This window comes from Hippocampus guttulatus, chromosome 14 (assembly GCF_054856545.1).
Source record: "Hippocampus guttulatus isolate MCC_2025c chromosome 14, RoL_Hgut_1.0, whole genome shotgun sequence".
NCBI lineage: Eukaryota > Metazoa > Chordata > Actinopteri > Syngnathiformes > Syngnathidae > Hippocampus > Hippocampus guttulatus.
The window spans coordinates 13041680-13059855 of NC_141274.1; the positions used below are offsets into that span (position 1 = coordinate 13041680).

Sequence of the window (18176 nt, forward strand, 5' to 3'; positions counted from 1 at the left end):
CTTTAAAAGTAGCAGCACCAAGGTACTGAATATAATGTATCGATTACACTACTTCAGGTTCTTGCGCGTAATTCTAATTGAAGAGACCACCGCACGTGAGGAAAAAAACCCCATTATATATATATATATATATTGCTTCATCGATCATTACTTTGACATGCGATCCAGAAAAAAATATTAGCTAACCCTTTTTTAAGTCACTCTAAGGTATATTTGATCGGACATCCCGTAGAAAGCAGACATGAAAATCTATTTTTAAGATGAGTATCATTTCAACCACTAATTCATGCAAAATTCTTTGCCAGCTCATTTTTTGTGCCAACTTATTTTGAAAAGACATCAATAAAAGTTCTTCTTGGCATAAGAAATGTTCCGTTATACGGGCGGGGAAGGAAAAAAGAGGAAGAAGTGGGGGGATGTGGGAGGGGGTACGTTCGCCCAAGTGAGGTTGACCTTGTCTGCCAAAATCTATTCACCATTCCGGCGCAAAATCAATAAGCTATTAAATTCTCTGCTACCTTAGATAAAACTTTTTGACAGGACTCAGCGGTGATGTTTTCACAACAAGCTTGTTGCCGCACCTGCCAAATTGAAATGATAATTACTTGCACGTGTTGATGGATTTGCTCAGGCAACCGGCCAAGTGACAGACAACAAAAAAAAATTCATTTTTAACATTTATTTTTATTATTTATGAAGATCCTTCACCGAGATACAAAATAGACAAAAATCAGTAGTCAAGTCTTAATATAATAATATTATGTTGCTGTCCAACGAAAAGCACACCTTTCCAATTATGAAAAGCAAGTAGCTCCATGTGAATTTTTAATATTGTAGCTTCTATTCTATTCGCTAATAATGCGGTGCACCCTAACAGTATATGAAAATAGGCCATTAATTGAAGGTGCACCTTATACTCCGAAGCACCTTATAATGCGGAAAAGACGGTAAGTGACTTTTACGCAGATATCGCCAAATGTTGACTTTTTAGTATTGAGGAAAATCTGATTTTCAAAATGTATGAAAAAGTGGGACGTTTTGGGAATCGAAGAGAAACCGTTATCTCCCAATGTTGGAACTTTTTATAATCATTCTAGCCACAAAAATATTTTTGTTTTAAGAATTTGTATTTCTGCTAGGCGTGGGATTTTTGTTGGACAACAATATGCTTGTTTCATTTTAGTAAACGCCCCACTGATACATCTCTTATGATGGACCTGCAAACGTTATAAAGGAAGATGTCAATCCTATACACTTTGAATCGCTGGAAATGATTGACATTGTTTGGGAAAGTGTGTCAAGACTCCAGGGGGAAAACTTGTAGTTTGAATGTGAAATCTTTTGTGACGCCAGTCCTGCCATACAACTTGTAGCTCGGATGTAGTCGCACAAGTGGCACAAGTTCGGAGTTCCAACAAAAGTTTTGTTGAGCCAAGATGGCCAAAAAAATCGTACACCATCTTATCACCTTCAAAGGAGGCACTTGTAGCAGTAAAAGGCGTATCCCCTCGTAATTAGGGAAGCTCAATACTGTCAGTTGTGAGCAGTTGGGAGACAAATTTGTTCTTTTGATTCATCTATAATCAGGGCACCGGCATCTTGCCAACATGAGGGAGTACAACATGTTTCGCTCCACCAAAAAACGGGAAAGGAGCTGTGGGAATTGTAAGGCAGGAAATAAAAAGGGACAGAAAAGGAAGGAAGAGATGAGCATGGTATTAATAATGTATAAGAGGAAAGGCACCCGGGTGGCTGATGCAGCAGCTGTCTGGTTTTGGAGAGGGGAGGCGCCTGTGCGCGTTAAACATCAATCAGTCCTCTCGGCAATGAGGCGGTGATGTAGTGTCACGCCAGGAAAGAAAGGGGGACCGAGAAATGGAAAAAGAAGGCCCATTATATCAGAGGATCCGTTCGGGACAGCCACCGAGGCTTACTGGCTTATCGCTCAACTTATCGGCGGACTGCGAACGGCCACAGAAACAGCCGTCAGTCAAGGGCGCCGCGCAGACGGGAAGCTAATGGATGTTTCCACCGGGAGGGCAATTTGGTGAATAGAAAGTTGGAGACGGTATTATGTGGGATTGTTATCCACGATATGACGGTCAGGGGGTGTAATGCGCGCTGACAGCAGAGATGTAACAAAGTCATCTCTCAGCAGCACCAGTCGCCACCAATCAGATGTCCCCTATCCCTCGTTTTAATCTCTGGCAGGCCCAGCAGTTTGGACACAAAAATAGACAAAATATGCTGAGCAGAACATCCGCTAAAAGTGATTAAATTCTTATTCAAGGACTGGCTTCAACGCACACTTAGGCTGGAGTATACGCTACACGGTCCAAGTCACACAATTCCCATTTTTACTCCCAAGCGTTTTCACTTTCAAATCTTCCGATTCCATCGCCGCACTAAAACGATATCGCAAATCTGGCGACGTCTGTTTAGCTCGTATAGGTGGTTCAAATTTGGAGCCAATCGGATAAAGTCTCGAAAATGGGCAAAATGGCCGATCAAGCCAAAGTCTGATTCCGAAATGGTAGGGTACATTACACTCAGGACTTTTGGTCAAACTTTCATGCATTAGCTGAGTGAGCAAAGTCTTCCAACATCGGAATTTTATTTTTCCCGTGCAGTGTGTTCTGCATTCTGATTGGCGAAGGGGCTGGAGACTAATGTGAAGTCTTAACGCCTCATCGATGTACAGCTTACCACATTTTCTCCATGACAAAATCCAGAATGTCGACAAACCGTGTTGTACAGTCTTTCTGAAAAAACTGCCAGTTGTTTTTAAGAAAACGTATATATTTTAGCATTTTTTTGGTTTTGTTTTTAAGGCTTGGGCCTTAAAAACAACAAAAAAAAATTGCTTAATCTTTGGTTTCATTCAATTTAAGGCTGCTGTTGTAAACGGAGTTTCAAAATGATATTACAGTTTGGGGAGCATCGTTTGTGGGTTCAGTTACAATTTAAACTATTAATAGAAGCAATTATTAACATTTTCGGGAGGGTTGGTCATGTTTAGCGCTTTTCATCAGGCTCGAGTCCCTCTCCTATCCGGGGATTCGTTTATGTGAAAACACACATGAATGCTGTTAGTAATAAGAAACCGGCCATGAGACCTGCAAGGTACATCCAACCTAAATTGTGCAAAGAAGCGCGTTTGCATGCAAACCATCCTCATAACTTAAAACTTCCAGTTTAAATAGAAAAAAACAAAAACATTGACAAACATCTCCGTGTAAAAACAAACAACTGCGCTCACACAGTTGTGTTGCCCTCCATTTTTCAAGTTTCCCTTTTCGATGCGGCTTTCCGAAAGGCTTCCCGACCTCTCCGCGGCGGCCGTCTCAGAAGATGTGTTTGAGGTGCTTCATGCCATACGTTTTGAAAAACACAAGCAGGATGAGGGTCCAGAGGCCAAGGATGAAGCCATCGGGAGGGTGCCAGTCTTTCTGTTTGGGCTTCTACAAAGTGGTGGTGAGGTGAGGTGACACGGGAATGAAGGAGGACGAGAAGGGAGAACGCAGTTTAGTAATAGTGAGCATATTTCTCCTGTTGAGGCGACCGCTGATTGCGCTGTCCTTCACAAAGGCAGGCAGGCAAAAGCAGGAAAATACACACGCGCGCACGCACACACGCACGCACGCACGCATCATCAGTACACCTCCCTCGTCTCATGTTTGTGCCGTTCGCTGGCACATCATCATTTTGTGTATGATTATACTTTTAAATCTCCTCTTCGTATTAAAACGCGCATCACAAGGAGCACATTTATATGCTAATGTGACAGCAATATTCCGCACCCCGATGAGTTAACGTCTTTTAAAAAAATAAAATACTTTTTTTTTTTTTTTTTTTTTTTTTTTAAAGTAGTACTGGGAGAAAGAGAAACATGGGGGGACAAAGCTATACATACACGGCCAGGAAGCACTTAAGAGATTTCTGGTGTTCCTCTGCACACAAGCTGACATTATCCAGTCAGAAGGTGGAGGACCCCCCACCCCCTCTCCCCCTCACAACCATCCACAGACTCCAAGACTTGGCAAGACAAGCACTCGGGATAGAACACCGTGCGTGGTTGGGTACAACCAAGTGCGGTGTCTGTTTGGCTCAATGAGGGAGAAATGAAGGACGGCAACGTTTGCGGAGCAGTAAACATCGACACTGCAAATGGAGGTAAAGCCAGGCTGACAGCTGGGAGACCAACTTGCAGAGGACTGACAGCAAAGTTAACTTTGAAGCTATCAGAGGCTTCGTTTACACGTGTCTCATTCGGTTCGTTTAAAACGATTACCGGTGCGATAGCTCCGTTAGTGTAAAGCCGGGCCAAACAAACAAAGTGGTTGCAGTTTGGTTTATTTATAACTCTCCATGCAACAGAGACCGCAAGAAATCACAATTATAAACCGATAAACTTTGGGACCGTCATGATGCGTTTCGTATCTTACCAGCTCGTAAAACACAAAGCGTCAAAAGTTCGGGTTTCGTCACAACCATGAAGTCGATTGGGCAACTTTTTCTAAACGTGACGTATGTATAAGCTTGCTTCTTTTGATTCTGTGTGGCTGATTGAGTCGATCTACCTGAAGGTAGCCATCTTGAGCGCTAATGGCTGTTTATCCTGCCTCAGCTAACAATCACATTCTCACGATCGTCACAATTCCGGTCAGCTTGACTTTGACGTCTCACTGGGAAGATATCACAGAACGAAATTGCTCCAAGTCGTGATTCACAACATGACGAAAGAGAGCAAGTCGCTCGGTCCTCGACACCGTGCGACAATTAAGGGAGGGCGGAATTATTGGTTAGGGAAGGAGAAATCTCAGTGCTTACACATGCAATAAGCTCATCTTCACAGCAAGTTACGTGACAATGCTACCAATTACCACTGTCAAAAGATACATAGCCTCAGTAAATCTCGCCTATGTTGGACTGAAAATACATTTAATTGCTCAATCAAGAGGAATCAATGGGGCTTCTCTCCAGACACTGAATGCAAATGACTTCTAGTTTGTGTGGGGGGGGGCCTCAGGGCATGGTCAAGCATCAGCTTGCCAGTTTAAAGATGAGAAAAGAGTTGAATTTATGTGGTGGGGGGGGGGGGGGGGGACCAATAAAATGACCGATATGTACAATACACTTGAATCATTTCGGTACAAGTTTTTTAAAAATTATTTTGTGGGCTAGGCTAAAGCTTACGTGACCCGAGTGAGGACAACAGAAAATGGATGGATGGATATTTCAGCAGCGTGCTCGTGTTCAAACTGCATCATGTTACAGTGGTTTAAAATAATCACTTTTTTTGAGTTGGTTAACTCAAAGGTTCAAGTTCTATGAGCTTCAATGTTCTGAGTATATCCAACTTATATTTTTTGATACGGTTAATCAAAAGATTTGAGTTGCAACAACTCAAAAAGTTCGAGTTCTCTGAACTAGGAATGCGGCCTTTTGGCTTAATAAAACCCATCGGATGTGAAGCCGGTGTATGGGAGAAGTACCGCGGGCAGAGGACATATACCTGAGGAATACCGCGGCTGACTCTCTCACTGATGTTGCCCATTACTGTTTGACAAACACATGGATATTTCAAGTTGCATCTTGCACAATTGTCACATTCATCAATGAGTGCTCAGCTTCTCAAAGCTTGATAGCAAAGTGATAGATAGCATCGATATCCAACGATGGTGTATCGATAATGTATCGAGATAACAATCCGATGCATTGCAACACTTAAAGTCAACATCTTGGACGGGTTTAAGGAAGGTCTTCGCTACAAACTTAGGTTTAAATGAACAACTGGGCATATGGATGTGACGCAAGCGTATGATCACAGGACAGTGGGAATTGGACAGTTTCCTGAGGAACACCGCAACTCTCTGTAGATTAAAAGTGATTTCTATAGCGTCACTGGCAAATGAGTCGGCCCCCAGCTATGATAATAATTTACTGGATTAGAATTTAGGTACATGTCATGTCTTCACTACACGACAAGTAAGCTTTGCTCCGCACTCGACACCACAGGAGCGGTTGACCTGTGAGCCTCCTGTGTGGGAGGACATGCGCATGGGAGATGGCGCGCCAGTGACCCAAACCCACATCAGCAGCAGCGCTGTTAGCAGGAAAGAGAGGAACATATGGCCTCAGCCGAGCGAAATGAGCAAGTAGTGAGCACAATGTGAAAATAAAACAGGCTTTTTCTGTACTGCTGTTTTGCTTCTCTCAATCTGAGCTCGTCTTTCGGGTCGTTATGAGCACATTGCTGTAACATTGGCGTTTTGCTTCTTTCTCAGGATTTTTGGGACATTGCTCATTCTCTACTGCTTCTTTTTCAGGCTTCTGTGAAGCACGCTGCCGTCATGCTTTGTTACACTGTCACCCTGCGGCTTTTTTTCAGACATGTGCATGACAGTGTCACAAGATTGTATGCCTTTTAGAGTGTCCTGTGACAAGAATGTCGAGTGGTATTTTATACATACATAGAGAGAGAGAGAAAGAATGGTAATGCATGACAGATTATTTTAAAGGACATTTAGAAGGGCAAGTCCCCGCCAACAAGTCTTCATGCCTTGTCATTTATGAAAACGTACACTTTTACAAGAGAAACACATAAAGAAGAAAGAAGTGAGTGTAAAAGGAACATTGAAAAAAAAACTATTCAGCAGACTGCTGAGGAACGAGTGAAGTCGAGGAGGAAGGTTGCCTGTTTGGTGACCTTCACTGATTGAACCGTTCATTGAAGCAGCCTACCTCCATTACACGGGCTTTGTGTTGCATATTCAATCCGCTGGTAAAAATCAATTAATGGCAAAGACATCAGATTGATTGGAGATAATTAACATGAGATGCTGACGGTCATCTGAAGCACCTTGAACGCGAACGCTCCCAAGGTTGAAAGTGGCTGCAATTTATGTTACGGTGCAGTTGCATTGCGCTCAAACACCTTGACATGTTCGCCATCAGCAATAGGCCTGCAACGGCGTGTGTATTTGGATTTGGATTTTTCTGGACATGTTTTCAGAACAGCACGTCCGTGCTGCACCTTATGTTTCTTTTACTGTAGCGAATGTGAACCTTACCTTGGCCGCGGTAGGACTCTGATCTACGCAGCCCACGTCCACTTTGAAAAGAGCGTGAGTGAGCCCGCCGCGACCGATGAAGGTAGCAAGGAATTCATTTTCACCGTTTGCATTTTCAATGCCCTCAATTCTCTGGAGGCGTATTGTCGAGCCGCCGTAAGCATAAATAACAATTCCGAAGCTGACGAACAGCATGTCAAATAATGAAAAAAGTAAAATACACAAGAGAATAGTGAATGAGAGTTCTTTCCAGCAATCGTAAAATCGAGTCAATAGGGAGGGACAAGTGGGCTTGGAAGCGAGGGGGGGCCTCATCCTGCCACCAGTGACAGTACATTAATCAAGTCTTCACATCCACATTTTGTTTTAAGCACATCAACGCATATTGGCTGTCAGTCATTCTGACGACTTCCCAATTTACAAGTCGGCGCATGCTCCCGTAGCGAAGAGGAAAATGCTTTGCTGAGCGCCGAGAAGACAATCAATGATTGGATTTAGGTTTGTCGCCACCGGCGGCAGACCCTCTTGGTCATATTCAAGACATTAAATCGGTGCCAAGCTGGCTGGGCATCTGACTTCATCGCTAGAATGCATCCGAATTTCAAGTACAAAGAGGTCTCGTCAAGGGACTCGCCCAGCGCGACGACAAATCTAAGGGAGGCGAGATGTCAATAAGCTGCAGGGGACGTCGGTCAGATGAGCCCGAGTGCAGATGGTCGGATATGAGGCCACGGGGAGATTACTCGTGCGGTGAAGCACCAACAGGAGTGCAAGAATATAATCCAACATCTGTGGCAGGGATCACTGGGGCCACGCAATCTATAATATGTATATGCATTTACCGGCATAACAAAGACTGGGAAATGAATCAAAGGGCCAGTAAAATGTGACGCGAACGAGCAAATATGACAGACTTACTGCCCTGAAGAAACCTGGGACCTTGAAAAGTATTGACTTTTTGCAAAGGGACACCATTCAAAGTGTCCGCAGGGATGTGCTTATCCTCGACAGTACCACTTTACATAATCAATTCTGAATGGAAATTGCAGATACTCTTACTGAAAGACAGATGTTTACCATGAGGAGGAAAAAAGGGACACGTACATTGGCTTGCAAAAGAACTCGCCCGCCCCTTTGAACCTTTTGACATTTTGCCACATTTCAGGCTTCAAAGGTGTAAAATTAGACTTTTCTTTTGTGACTTTTAAGGAAATTGTGAATTATTACATAAAAATAGGCTGGCGACAACTGTGAAAAGAACACACCGCCTGCGCACATTCGCCAGTCGCAATCGAGCATGTCTATTGTGCCGGATTTCACGGTTGCCCCTTTGCACCGAGGAGAACCGGGACTCGCATTTCACAGTTGCCACTGTAGCCATGGAAATGGCACAAAGACTTTCTCTAGTTCTTACACAACTTTCTGAGAAATCTCCAAATGAAGTATGGACGTAGGCGGAGTGACATGAAGATGAGGTCGGAATGATTTGGGTCCTAATAGGTGTGTGTGTGTGTGTGTGTTGTACAGCGGGGCTGTTTGTGTGCCTCTTACCTGATGAATGATTTCAGACACTGGCAGCTGATCCACGTACGAGCGCGACTCGTTTTGCAGCTCCCCGCTTTCGGAACTGGGGGGTAAGGAAACAAACAATTTTTTTAAAAGGGCATACTTTTTCCATGGGTATCATATTTCATAAAACAATAAACTAATATTTGTGTGATCACAGGGGATATGGACTTGTAAGTTTTACAAAGGATTGTGAGAGCATGTCCACAAGCAGCGTTTTGCGAGCACAAATCCAATCTTTAATGACAACGATTTCATACGGTGTACCGATTGGTGGTGCCGTGTCTGTGTGTGAAACCAGGCTGTTGCTGTCATATCGCGCATTTCCGGCTGATGCTGCACTATCCTGCCTTTGCTGGGTTCCGTGTAAAAGGCAAAAGCAGGCTGACACTTCTGCGATAGCTCTAAAGGCATTTGTGCATACAGGGCTGGCGAGAATCCATTAAATTCGTTACAATGGAAGTACTTTTCTGACCAATCAGATTTAATCGTGTTTCTTTTCTTGCAGGTGCCCTTCAAATGTAATTGGCATCAATTCTTCACAACAACAATTATACTCTCAAAAAGCAGTATGGCTGCATACTAATGGTTGACAATTTCAATGTGGAGTTCTTCGATGGACAAAGATTAAAAATAATAATAATTGAGTGACAATTTATGAGCTCAAACAATGAATATAGCATCAGATAATAGAATCGATGTTGCAGGGATCACAATGACATCTCATCAGCATGCAGCACTAATTAGGCCAAGTACAACTCAACTGCGTATAAGAGCTCATCTCCAATAATGGAGTGCTTCTACTTTTCGGACTTTTTTTTTCAACTGCAAATCTTCTTGGAGCAAGACTAAACTTAAGGGTTGATGAAGGAAAACCCAATGTGTTGCTCTTCTGGGCTTTAATAAGCTTCTCTTTGACTAAAAAAAAAAAAAAAAAAAAACAGCAACTGTCATAAGGTGGTTTGTGGTTGTTTTTCCAAGTTATATTTAAAGTTGAGTTTTGCTAGATGAGTACATACCGAGTCTTGAAATCAATGAATAATCGTAATTTCAACATCAATCAAAATAATCACGACAAGAGTTTTTGTGTGAATATTCGTTATTTGCAGGAATATCACTCCCAGAAGGTGATGTGATTTTCTATTAGCGCGTCAATAACATTTTCCTGACTGCTACCATTAGCACTGCTGATGTTTCTAAAACAAAGTATCTTGTATTTAAATATACGTCGTGTGCGATTGTTTATGTTGTGCATTGAGTTTAACAATAAATTTCAATTGGGGTGTCATTTAAAAACAGCTGAAAGCATCGCCTAGCCCTCAGCGGTTAAGATCGTCGTCGGCCACGACTTACTGTATGTACCCCCCCAGCGACCGAGGTTGTAACTAACAGAGTGTTTTTGTTTTGTCCACTACTACTATCAGTCAAATGCAGAAGTCAAATGTGTGTGTGTACGTGTGCGCTCGCGACAAATAAGGATGATCCCGAAAACGACAGACAGAAATAAATGGCCCCAGGTCCACAACACGATGAGAGCACTTTCCACTTTATTATGGATATATCTCAAACGGGCGTAGCCTTTCTGTCTGCAGCTGCCATCTTCAGGTCAAACTAACTCCCTTTTAATGTAAACTCCACTACAAAATTTTGGCTGACTGGGTCACTAATCAAATCAATCAATCCACGAATCACTTGGAAAATGAACTCGGCGATCATGATGGCGAAACCCTCATTCGCTCATGTTGTTTGGTCAACAGGATGTGACTAACGCCGCACAAGGTCATTATATTGTTCGGGCTTGCGTACAAAAAAGAAGGAATGGCATGTTTTATTAATCAAGTGCAATTCACTTAATGGAAGAGCAGCTTGCGGCGAGCCAAAATGGCCTCTTGAAGAGGGCTGCAATGAGAGAGGAGGAGTGAAGAGTAGCCCAAAAGTATCGATTAATGCAGTGCAATTTTTAATAAGATCCTGTTGACATGTCTCATTAAATAAAATTGTGGAACATTGAATACACCACGCAACCATTTAGTTGAAATCAGATATTCGCCAAACAAGGGGAGCACAGGATTATTCAACTTTAACCCCCTGCTACATCCATTAGTTGAAAACAGGGGTACCCAACTGCTGTGATTCCTAGTTGCAATATGATGTATCATACGGACAAACAATGCAGTGTTTGGTAACTCAAGCAAGATTTTTTTTTGGGGGGCGGGGGGTGTTCTTCCTTGAAAAGTAGTAATTTTAGTAATGTGAGACAGCGATGCTACAGTTTAATTGAACAGACTCCCCACTCTCAAATTATGGTGCACCACCCTAAGGATGCATGTGATAACTTATTCAAATGCACATATCATTTAATTGGCTCGGACTCACTCTCCCACCCATCGTCCACTGGTGAGAATCACATAGCGTATTTCAAAACTGTGGTGCACCCTTTGGGGGGGGGGGGGGGGCTGCATAAGCCAACTACAGTGTTTAACTTTGTGTTCCATTTAATTAGCCAGGAAGACTTTTCAACCCAGTGGTTTAACTCGGGGATTTGTAAATTGAGGAGACGCCCTCGAGGGGGTGCGGGGAGATAAAGTACCATTCAATTGGCATAGACTGACTCATCCTTGAACCCGCTGGTTTAAATTGGGTATTCCCAAAATGTAGTCCATCCTCCAAAGGGTGCATTAAAAATACTACATGTTTATTAAAAAAAAAAAAAAAAGATCTAATTAGACTGGACTAACACTAAACAGGTTGTGTGTGCCTTGTGCAAAGGGGAGGGCCATCTCTATGGCAACACACGGAGCTCCCCGTTTTCATTTGTGTTATCTGACTTCCCCAGTGGCGCTCCAGCAGTGAAGGAACAGTTTGGTTCTTTTTATTTATTTATTTACAGAAAGAAGGGAGACTCTGGAAAGCGGTGGCAGCAAATGAATTGACCTATTTTAAGTCTTTTTTTTTTGTACCCCCAACCCCCACAAAGAAAAAACAATTCCCAAGGGTAATTTTCATGAGGCAAGCGTGCCTCGCTGCCAACGGGACTTTCATTATTACTTCAATATGCAAGTTAGTTTCTCATTAGTGATATGCCTAAAAATACCCCAACAACTCAAAAAAAAAGTGCACTGCATGATGATTGCTGGGGTGCAGTCAAAAGTAGTGACTAAATTAATTTGAATCTATTATTTGGGTTTTTAATTAAAAGACTATTGAAGTAATTTAGTGCTGAAATTCATTTGTGTCTCGACAAGTAAGCATTTGCAACCAGGGCAAATGTTTGTGCTTGTGTGCCTATTCACGTACTATCCTTATTTATTTTTATTTTTGGTGACTTACCTTGATCCAAAGTAGCTTTATAGATTCTAAGCTTCATCTTTTTTTTTTTTTCCCAGAAGAGATTTTAAGCATCTTAACCTTGCACATCAGGTTGCTTTGCCCAACAAAAAAGAGCAAGCAGGCAATCAAGAGGGGCTGAGAAGAAAAAAAAAAAAAAGAAGGAATTGAAAATATAAACCAATCTGCGAGGTTGAACTGCGAATAAAACTTGGCGTACCAGTACAAGAATTGCAACATCTCTCTCTGGGATCAAATTGGGGCAACTCGATAAAGCTGGGCGAGTGTTTCTGCTCTGCATTATTGATCTGCTTGTTACTAATCAATAATAAAGTAATATGGGAAGTTGTGTGTTGCCATGGGGAACTGAAACATCCAATGACTAACATGGGAATGGCAAGCGCATCTAATTACTAATAAGAGGCAGTAAATATGATGACTGTTTGCCTTCAGTCCTCTACCGAGTTCAAGTCTTGTGTAGGTGAGTGAAGTAGACGTATTGTGCCATCTTGCGGTAAAATGGGCTAAGAAATTAAATTACCCGATAGAGACCTTAACAATCAGAAGGATATTAAAGAGTCTCTACAACCATCTAGTGGTTGGTGGCTTGTTACTACACCCTAAATTTTTTTGTGCAACTTCCTGTACACAAAGGGCTAGAATGTGAATTCAGAACTCTTGAGTGTAGCAGTGGATAGTAGTCGACATGCCGCTGTTCAAACGCCGGGTTATTGTGATATGAAAAATTGACACCAAGATGAATGGTTTCAAAACTTTTAGATAAGCTTGATTTGCTCATGTGTGCATGCATAGCCTCTTCAAATCGGAATTAGATCTGCTGTTTTGGTTCGCAAAAGGAGTTCAAGTGGGCTCGGCAATTAACTCCATGTTGAGATTGCAATAATGGCCTCTGCGTATTGCAAGGACATGCAGTACGATTCATATGCGATTGTGTGGGAGGTTTTTTTAAATTCAACTTTGACGTATCAGATGCAATGCATATTCCATCTGGGGGCATTACTAACACTACATAACTTAGAATTGCAAGTTATTACAATTAATTAGCCAAGCTAGCTGTGCGTGGACAACAGCGTCTATTTATTTTGTACTTCCTGAGGGGGAGTATTTATTTGTCGTTGGAACGAGGGAGTGTTTGGCTTACTTGTCTTCCATCGGGGTTATGGGCTGGGTCAAGTTGATGGTTTCCATGGTGATCTCCACCTTGCGGACGCTACCAAAGAAATCGGTGATGAGGACGCTTCCCGGGTCGCGCTGGAACAGGTCGGTGCGGCGGCCCGGAGTGGACACGCACTGGCTCTTGGGGCAAACTTTGAACTGCGGGGATACAAAGAAGTTAGAGTTGTCTGTCATACTGTTCTTCAAAATTGGGAGAGAGGACTTGCAACCCAGAATGCACTGCTGCAGGTCTGACAAATCGGTCACATTGATCTCAAAAAGGCACCGGAACAAAAGTAATGGGGAAAAGTAATTCGTTTGAGGTCACAAATGGAAGGTTGAAACTATTTCCTCATGGTCACTGAATATTTGCTGGAATTGGGGAGAGGGAGGAAGAAATGCGGGCGCTGCCAAGCTAGACCCACGAGTCCGATCAGCATGAAGCCAACATTCGAACCATGTCAAAAGTCACAGCCCTTGAACGTATTATATTTTCTGTTTCATGTCCAGCCAGCCAATCCTGCGTGAGACCTTCATCTGGCGATTTTTTTAAGTCCACAGAGATTTTAGCAGGAGATAAAAGAGGAAGGCAGTCCTTGTAGAACTCTTCAACGCTGGCAAACATTTCAAGGAGACGTCTGCTTTTCACAAATTAAAATTATCCAGGTGTATTGATGTGCGACACGCTTCAGTCAATATGCCCCCAGAATCGAGAATAACAGCATTCTTTTCACTATATTTATGTCACCATATTGTCTCATGATGTAGATGAAATGATTCGCTGATCAATAGAGCGCCCAAAAGCCGTTTTCGCTATTTCTTTCCCGTTTAATCGGTGGGACCCAAATCAGCTTGAACGGGTTACTAATTGCAATTTTGCCCGCCCAAAAAAGTCATAGTCCCAAGAAAATTTAAATCCACTTTGATCATATTGGGAAATGCTATATGAAGTGCACTTATGTAGTGCTTTATCGAAAGATGTGTTGGAGGAGGGAGACCTCTCCAAAACAGATCGACAAGTCCACTTTGTGAGGATCTGGACTTTTTAAACGTCATGCAATATTCTTCGTTATCAATTGTGACTATCCCAGATACTGGCAAAAGCACCAGACATCCAATCACAGTGGCGCCTTGAGATACATGTTTTATTCACGGCGTGATCACGTTGGTAAGTCAAAACACTCCCGTCACAAATCATTTCAGCATTCCAAAAAATAAATCCAACACAGTATTCTGAAAAATGTGACTCTGTAATGTTGCATACTCAAAAATAATAGAGCAAGAACATAAAAAGAATGCAAAGATTTCAACAGTTCTGCATCAAGAATAACATAATGCGGCTCCTTCTGCTGTGCATGACTAGGCCATCAGGGGGCAGTATGATAGTCACTGAGACACAAAGGAAGAAGAGTTTCACAACTACTCGAAGTAACGGTGTGGCAGAAGAAGGGAAATGAGCTCACCAGATCATTCATATTGGTTTTGCTGGCAGGGTGGATGTCTTCAAGGAAGTCCAGCATGTAGAAAGTGTAACGATCCATCAGATGGACTCCGATGGCCAAATCTGGTTGGTGCTGCAAGATGGTACATCTTCGGACTTTCACAATCACGCGGATAATCATGTGAATGTTTAATGTACACATATTCATGCAAGCAGGAAACCCACCGACAAGGAGTCTTCTCCGATTTGACTACTGGCCAGAGCCATGATGTTTGGCGAGTACAACCTCTCGTACATGGAGGCTCCCTGACAGGTGTCGATGATGAAAAGCAGCTCGTTGTACCTGTCAACACACGGAAAGCAAGTCAAAGGAGTAATCCTCGAGTGGGAGAGAATATTTCACACACGCGCACACAGCCTTAAAACCATCTTTCATTGAGCTGTTGCTATGGCAACTAAGAAAAGTCTGGCTCCTGTCCCCCTCCCTTCTCACCCTTTATAAATAAAATTTTCTCAAATAGTGGGAGCAAAACTAACAGTCTTCATCCAGACAAACGCCTCCATCAAGTAAACGTTTCTCTTCCCGCAGTCACGTGCCGATGGCATCTTCTAAGATAAACTTGTCAAGTGGACTCTGACATCAGGTCTCTCCACTATGTTGTGTTTATCCATGATTATGTTGCAGGGAACTTTAAGTAGATGCCATCTGCAGTCTCGTAAATAGTGGCAGTAGGCAGTAAGTAAGCGTACACTAATACCTCTTTTTTAGATTGAGTACAAGTACAGTCGAACGTTTCAAAGTACCCCGTTTACGCTTTCACCCCTACAACGGTCACATTTCAAATTTGCTGTTGCGGCTATGTGACAAAAAGCACTGCTGCCTCGACCTACGTCACCGCGTAAGTTCTTGCATTTACAGAGCATCAGTTGGTGTTTTTCTTAAAATATCGGTGTTGTAGTATCCAGAGCATTTTTCTGCGCCCACATGCGAGTACATTCGTAAAGTATCTGCACCAAAACTGATACTGGTATTGGTGAATTTCTAGTAGAAAGTGCAATGATATTTGTTCAAAGACACGATGCCTTGCTACACAAAACAGCAAAACCTACCAATACGTGTAAATAGACAGTGTGCGTGTTGCGAATGTGCAATAATTAGGGTTCAACGATGACATGATTGCTCCAGAATATTCTGTGCAGATACTCGTGTTGAATTTCTTGGGATCTCACACATCGCTTCGATTATTTAAAAGGACATCATTTACCTTCTTTTTTGCCACATCTGTTCAAATGCGTCCGCCAACTCAATATTGCTGATCTCCTCAAAGTCCTGGAACTTTAAGAAGCCATTTCCACCATGTCCTTTACAACACACATGGATACATTTTTTAAACTATGTATTAAATGTGTTCATATTAAAGAACTACTGCTACAGCAGAAAAACATGAATCGAAAAATAATAAACTACATTGGGCCATTATGCGTCTGTAAGGCGTCTTCAACAGGTGAGTAGTTTATATTGTTTTATTTTACTGCAGTTAACTTGTTTTGACACCTGTGTGACAGTAAAGAATGTTAAAATGTAACCTCCAACAGGGCCTGTACAATTAATAAAGGTTTGATGTCAGTTTGACATTTTATACTATTGTACCTGTTAGGTAAATGAGGATGTTGCTTCGATCATCAGACAGGAGACGCTTGGAGCGGGGCGTGCTTGGAGGAAGCCTCCCGGTCAGAACTCGCAAAAAATTCTCTACGCTCACCTAGAACATGAACACAGCAAGATTACACAGGTTCACCATACGAATACCTAGATGTAAAGGTGACAGGACAGAATTTAGGTCTTTCCAAACGCACTTCATAACCTCGGTAGTCCACCTCCACATCATCACCATAGACGTTCAGTTCCATGTTCTTGTGGCTGAACACGGTGGCTGGCTTCGGGTTCCTGTGGTTGCAAGCCATGTCGTCGGCCAGCATCAGCACGATCTGACTGGTAGACCAGACAAAAAGTAAAATAATCCATTGCTAATTGCTAACAGACAAATTATTTCAAATGGTTTCAAATGAAAATGAAATCACACGGGCTAAGTTTCCAAAAACAGGTGAGTAGCGATTCTAGAGGTCAACAGGAAGTATTTTGATCTTTTTTTTTTTTCGTCATCGTTTCAATTCAGGTCGCTGCTCGATCACGTTTTCTGCTACCTTGGCGCCTATTGATGACAACATTTGAAACCGGAAATGTTTTATTCGAAAGGAAAGTATTTACCTATCAGGGATACCAAGACGTTTCACGCTCCTGTACACGGACAGGGTGTTGGCCACATGACGATAGTTGAACCAGAATCTGGACGTGCACGCCTGTTAAAAGCACACATGTACAGAGAAGTGAGAAAGGAATGCATAAGAGCATTTATACATTGTCAACAAAAAGTGTTCAAAGCAGCGCTCCATCACTGTGTGCACAGACCAGAATCGCCCAGTTGTTGGTGTGACTGCTGTTGAAGAACTGCCCCGCCGAGTTCTGGTTTCAAAAGTGAGAAACGACGAAATAAATGAATACGTTTTAAATAGTATGTCAGTTAAGAGAACTGAGCAGAAGATGACAGCACGGCAAGCTAACAGGAAAACGATCAAAAGATGACAGCGAGCATGATGGCACAGGAGGCTAACCGGTGAAACGCGTCACCAAAATAATAAAAGAATAAAATAATCAGGATTTATCAGCACGGAGTGACGCTTACCGCGACATTGATGCCGTCCGTTGAGAAAAAGACGCTCAATAAAATTGCTAGAGTAGGAATTTTCATGATGTATCCGTGAAAACTGCGAAACTAGGAAGGCTAGGCGAAAAGCGTACCAGGTCATTCGAATGAGTACATCCGGTTGGGACGTGTCAAAATAAGAGCAACAACACGTTTTACCAGGTGTGACTACACGTCATTCATAAAGAAACTTTTATGTAGTTTGTGACACGATGACCGTGTGGCCTTGGCAATTAATACTGTATATGTAAAACGAATGTTTTGTGAGAACAAGGTCAAAGACTGTACCAGTTCAGTGGTGGTGGGGATTTAAAAATAGAGTTCAAATCCGAGTATTTTTCACACCACTTTACACTTTTACTTCACACATTTGACCAACAATATCTGTACTATCAATTAATGAGCTATTTATTTCGCAAAGACAGTTTCGTGCAAAACGTGGCCATGCTAATTTTAGGCATCGATGACTGCTTACTCGGCATGTACGCCTTCAAACATGTTTCACAAATGATTTCTTATTAACTCACTGCTAATATAGCTTCGAGTTAATAAGAAATCATTCGTGGTTTACCATAAAGCTTTATAAAGTCCCATGCATTCAGTCACAGACCCAGTACTGCAAAGCGTGAGAATGGCGAAATAATACTTGTACCTGACGTAATAAAATAAATACTGTTTACAGTATGATCGCTACTATGAGGATTTCGTCTATCTTGAGGCTGGTCTGGGGGGGGGGGGTTACGCTAGGAATCGTTTTTATTTTAACAAATACAATTTTATTGTAACACCTACATTATTCATTATCAATCCCAACTTTATTCTGGTAAA

The 18176-nt window shown here is 42.3% G+C and overlaps 1 protein-coding gene across 3 annotated transcripts in view; it reads right to left on the reverse strand.

Moving 5' to 3' along the window:
- pigk (phosphatidylinositol glycan anchor biosynthesis, class K) overlaps positions 1-17464 on the reverse strand; it is a 53890-nt gene extending 36426 nt beyond the window's left edge. For 2 of the 3 annotated variants that reach the window (XM_086128795.1, XM_086128797.1), the window contains exons 1-10: positions 17328-17464; positions 17054-17107; positions 16853-16944; positions 16441-16576; positions 16235-16346; positions 15849-15945; positions 14809-14926; positions 14606-14716; positions 13129-13301; positions 8625-8700 (exon numbers count right to left, since the gene is read on the reverse strand). In XM_086128795.1, the coding sequence (XP_085984921.1) occupies positions 8625-8700; positions 13129-13301; positions 14606-14716; positions 14809-14926; positions 15849-15945; positions 16235-16346; positions 16441-16576; positions 16853-16944; positions 17054-17107; positions 17328-17393 (1035 nt within the window). In that variant the 5' untranslated portion in view covers positions 17394-17464. Of the gene's footprint in view, positions 1-664; positions 3462-8624; positions 8701-13128; positions 13302-14605; positions 14717-14808; positions 14927-15848; positions 15946-16234; positions 16347-16440; positions 16577-16852; positions 16945-17053; positions 17108-17327 lie in introns of those variants that run through there. The other variant, XM_086128796.1, reaches the window with a different exon arrangement.
- Positions 17465-18176: the final 712 nt, after the last annotated feature.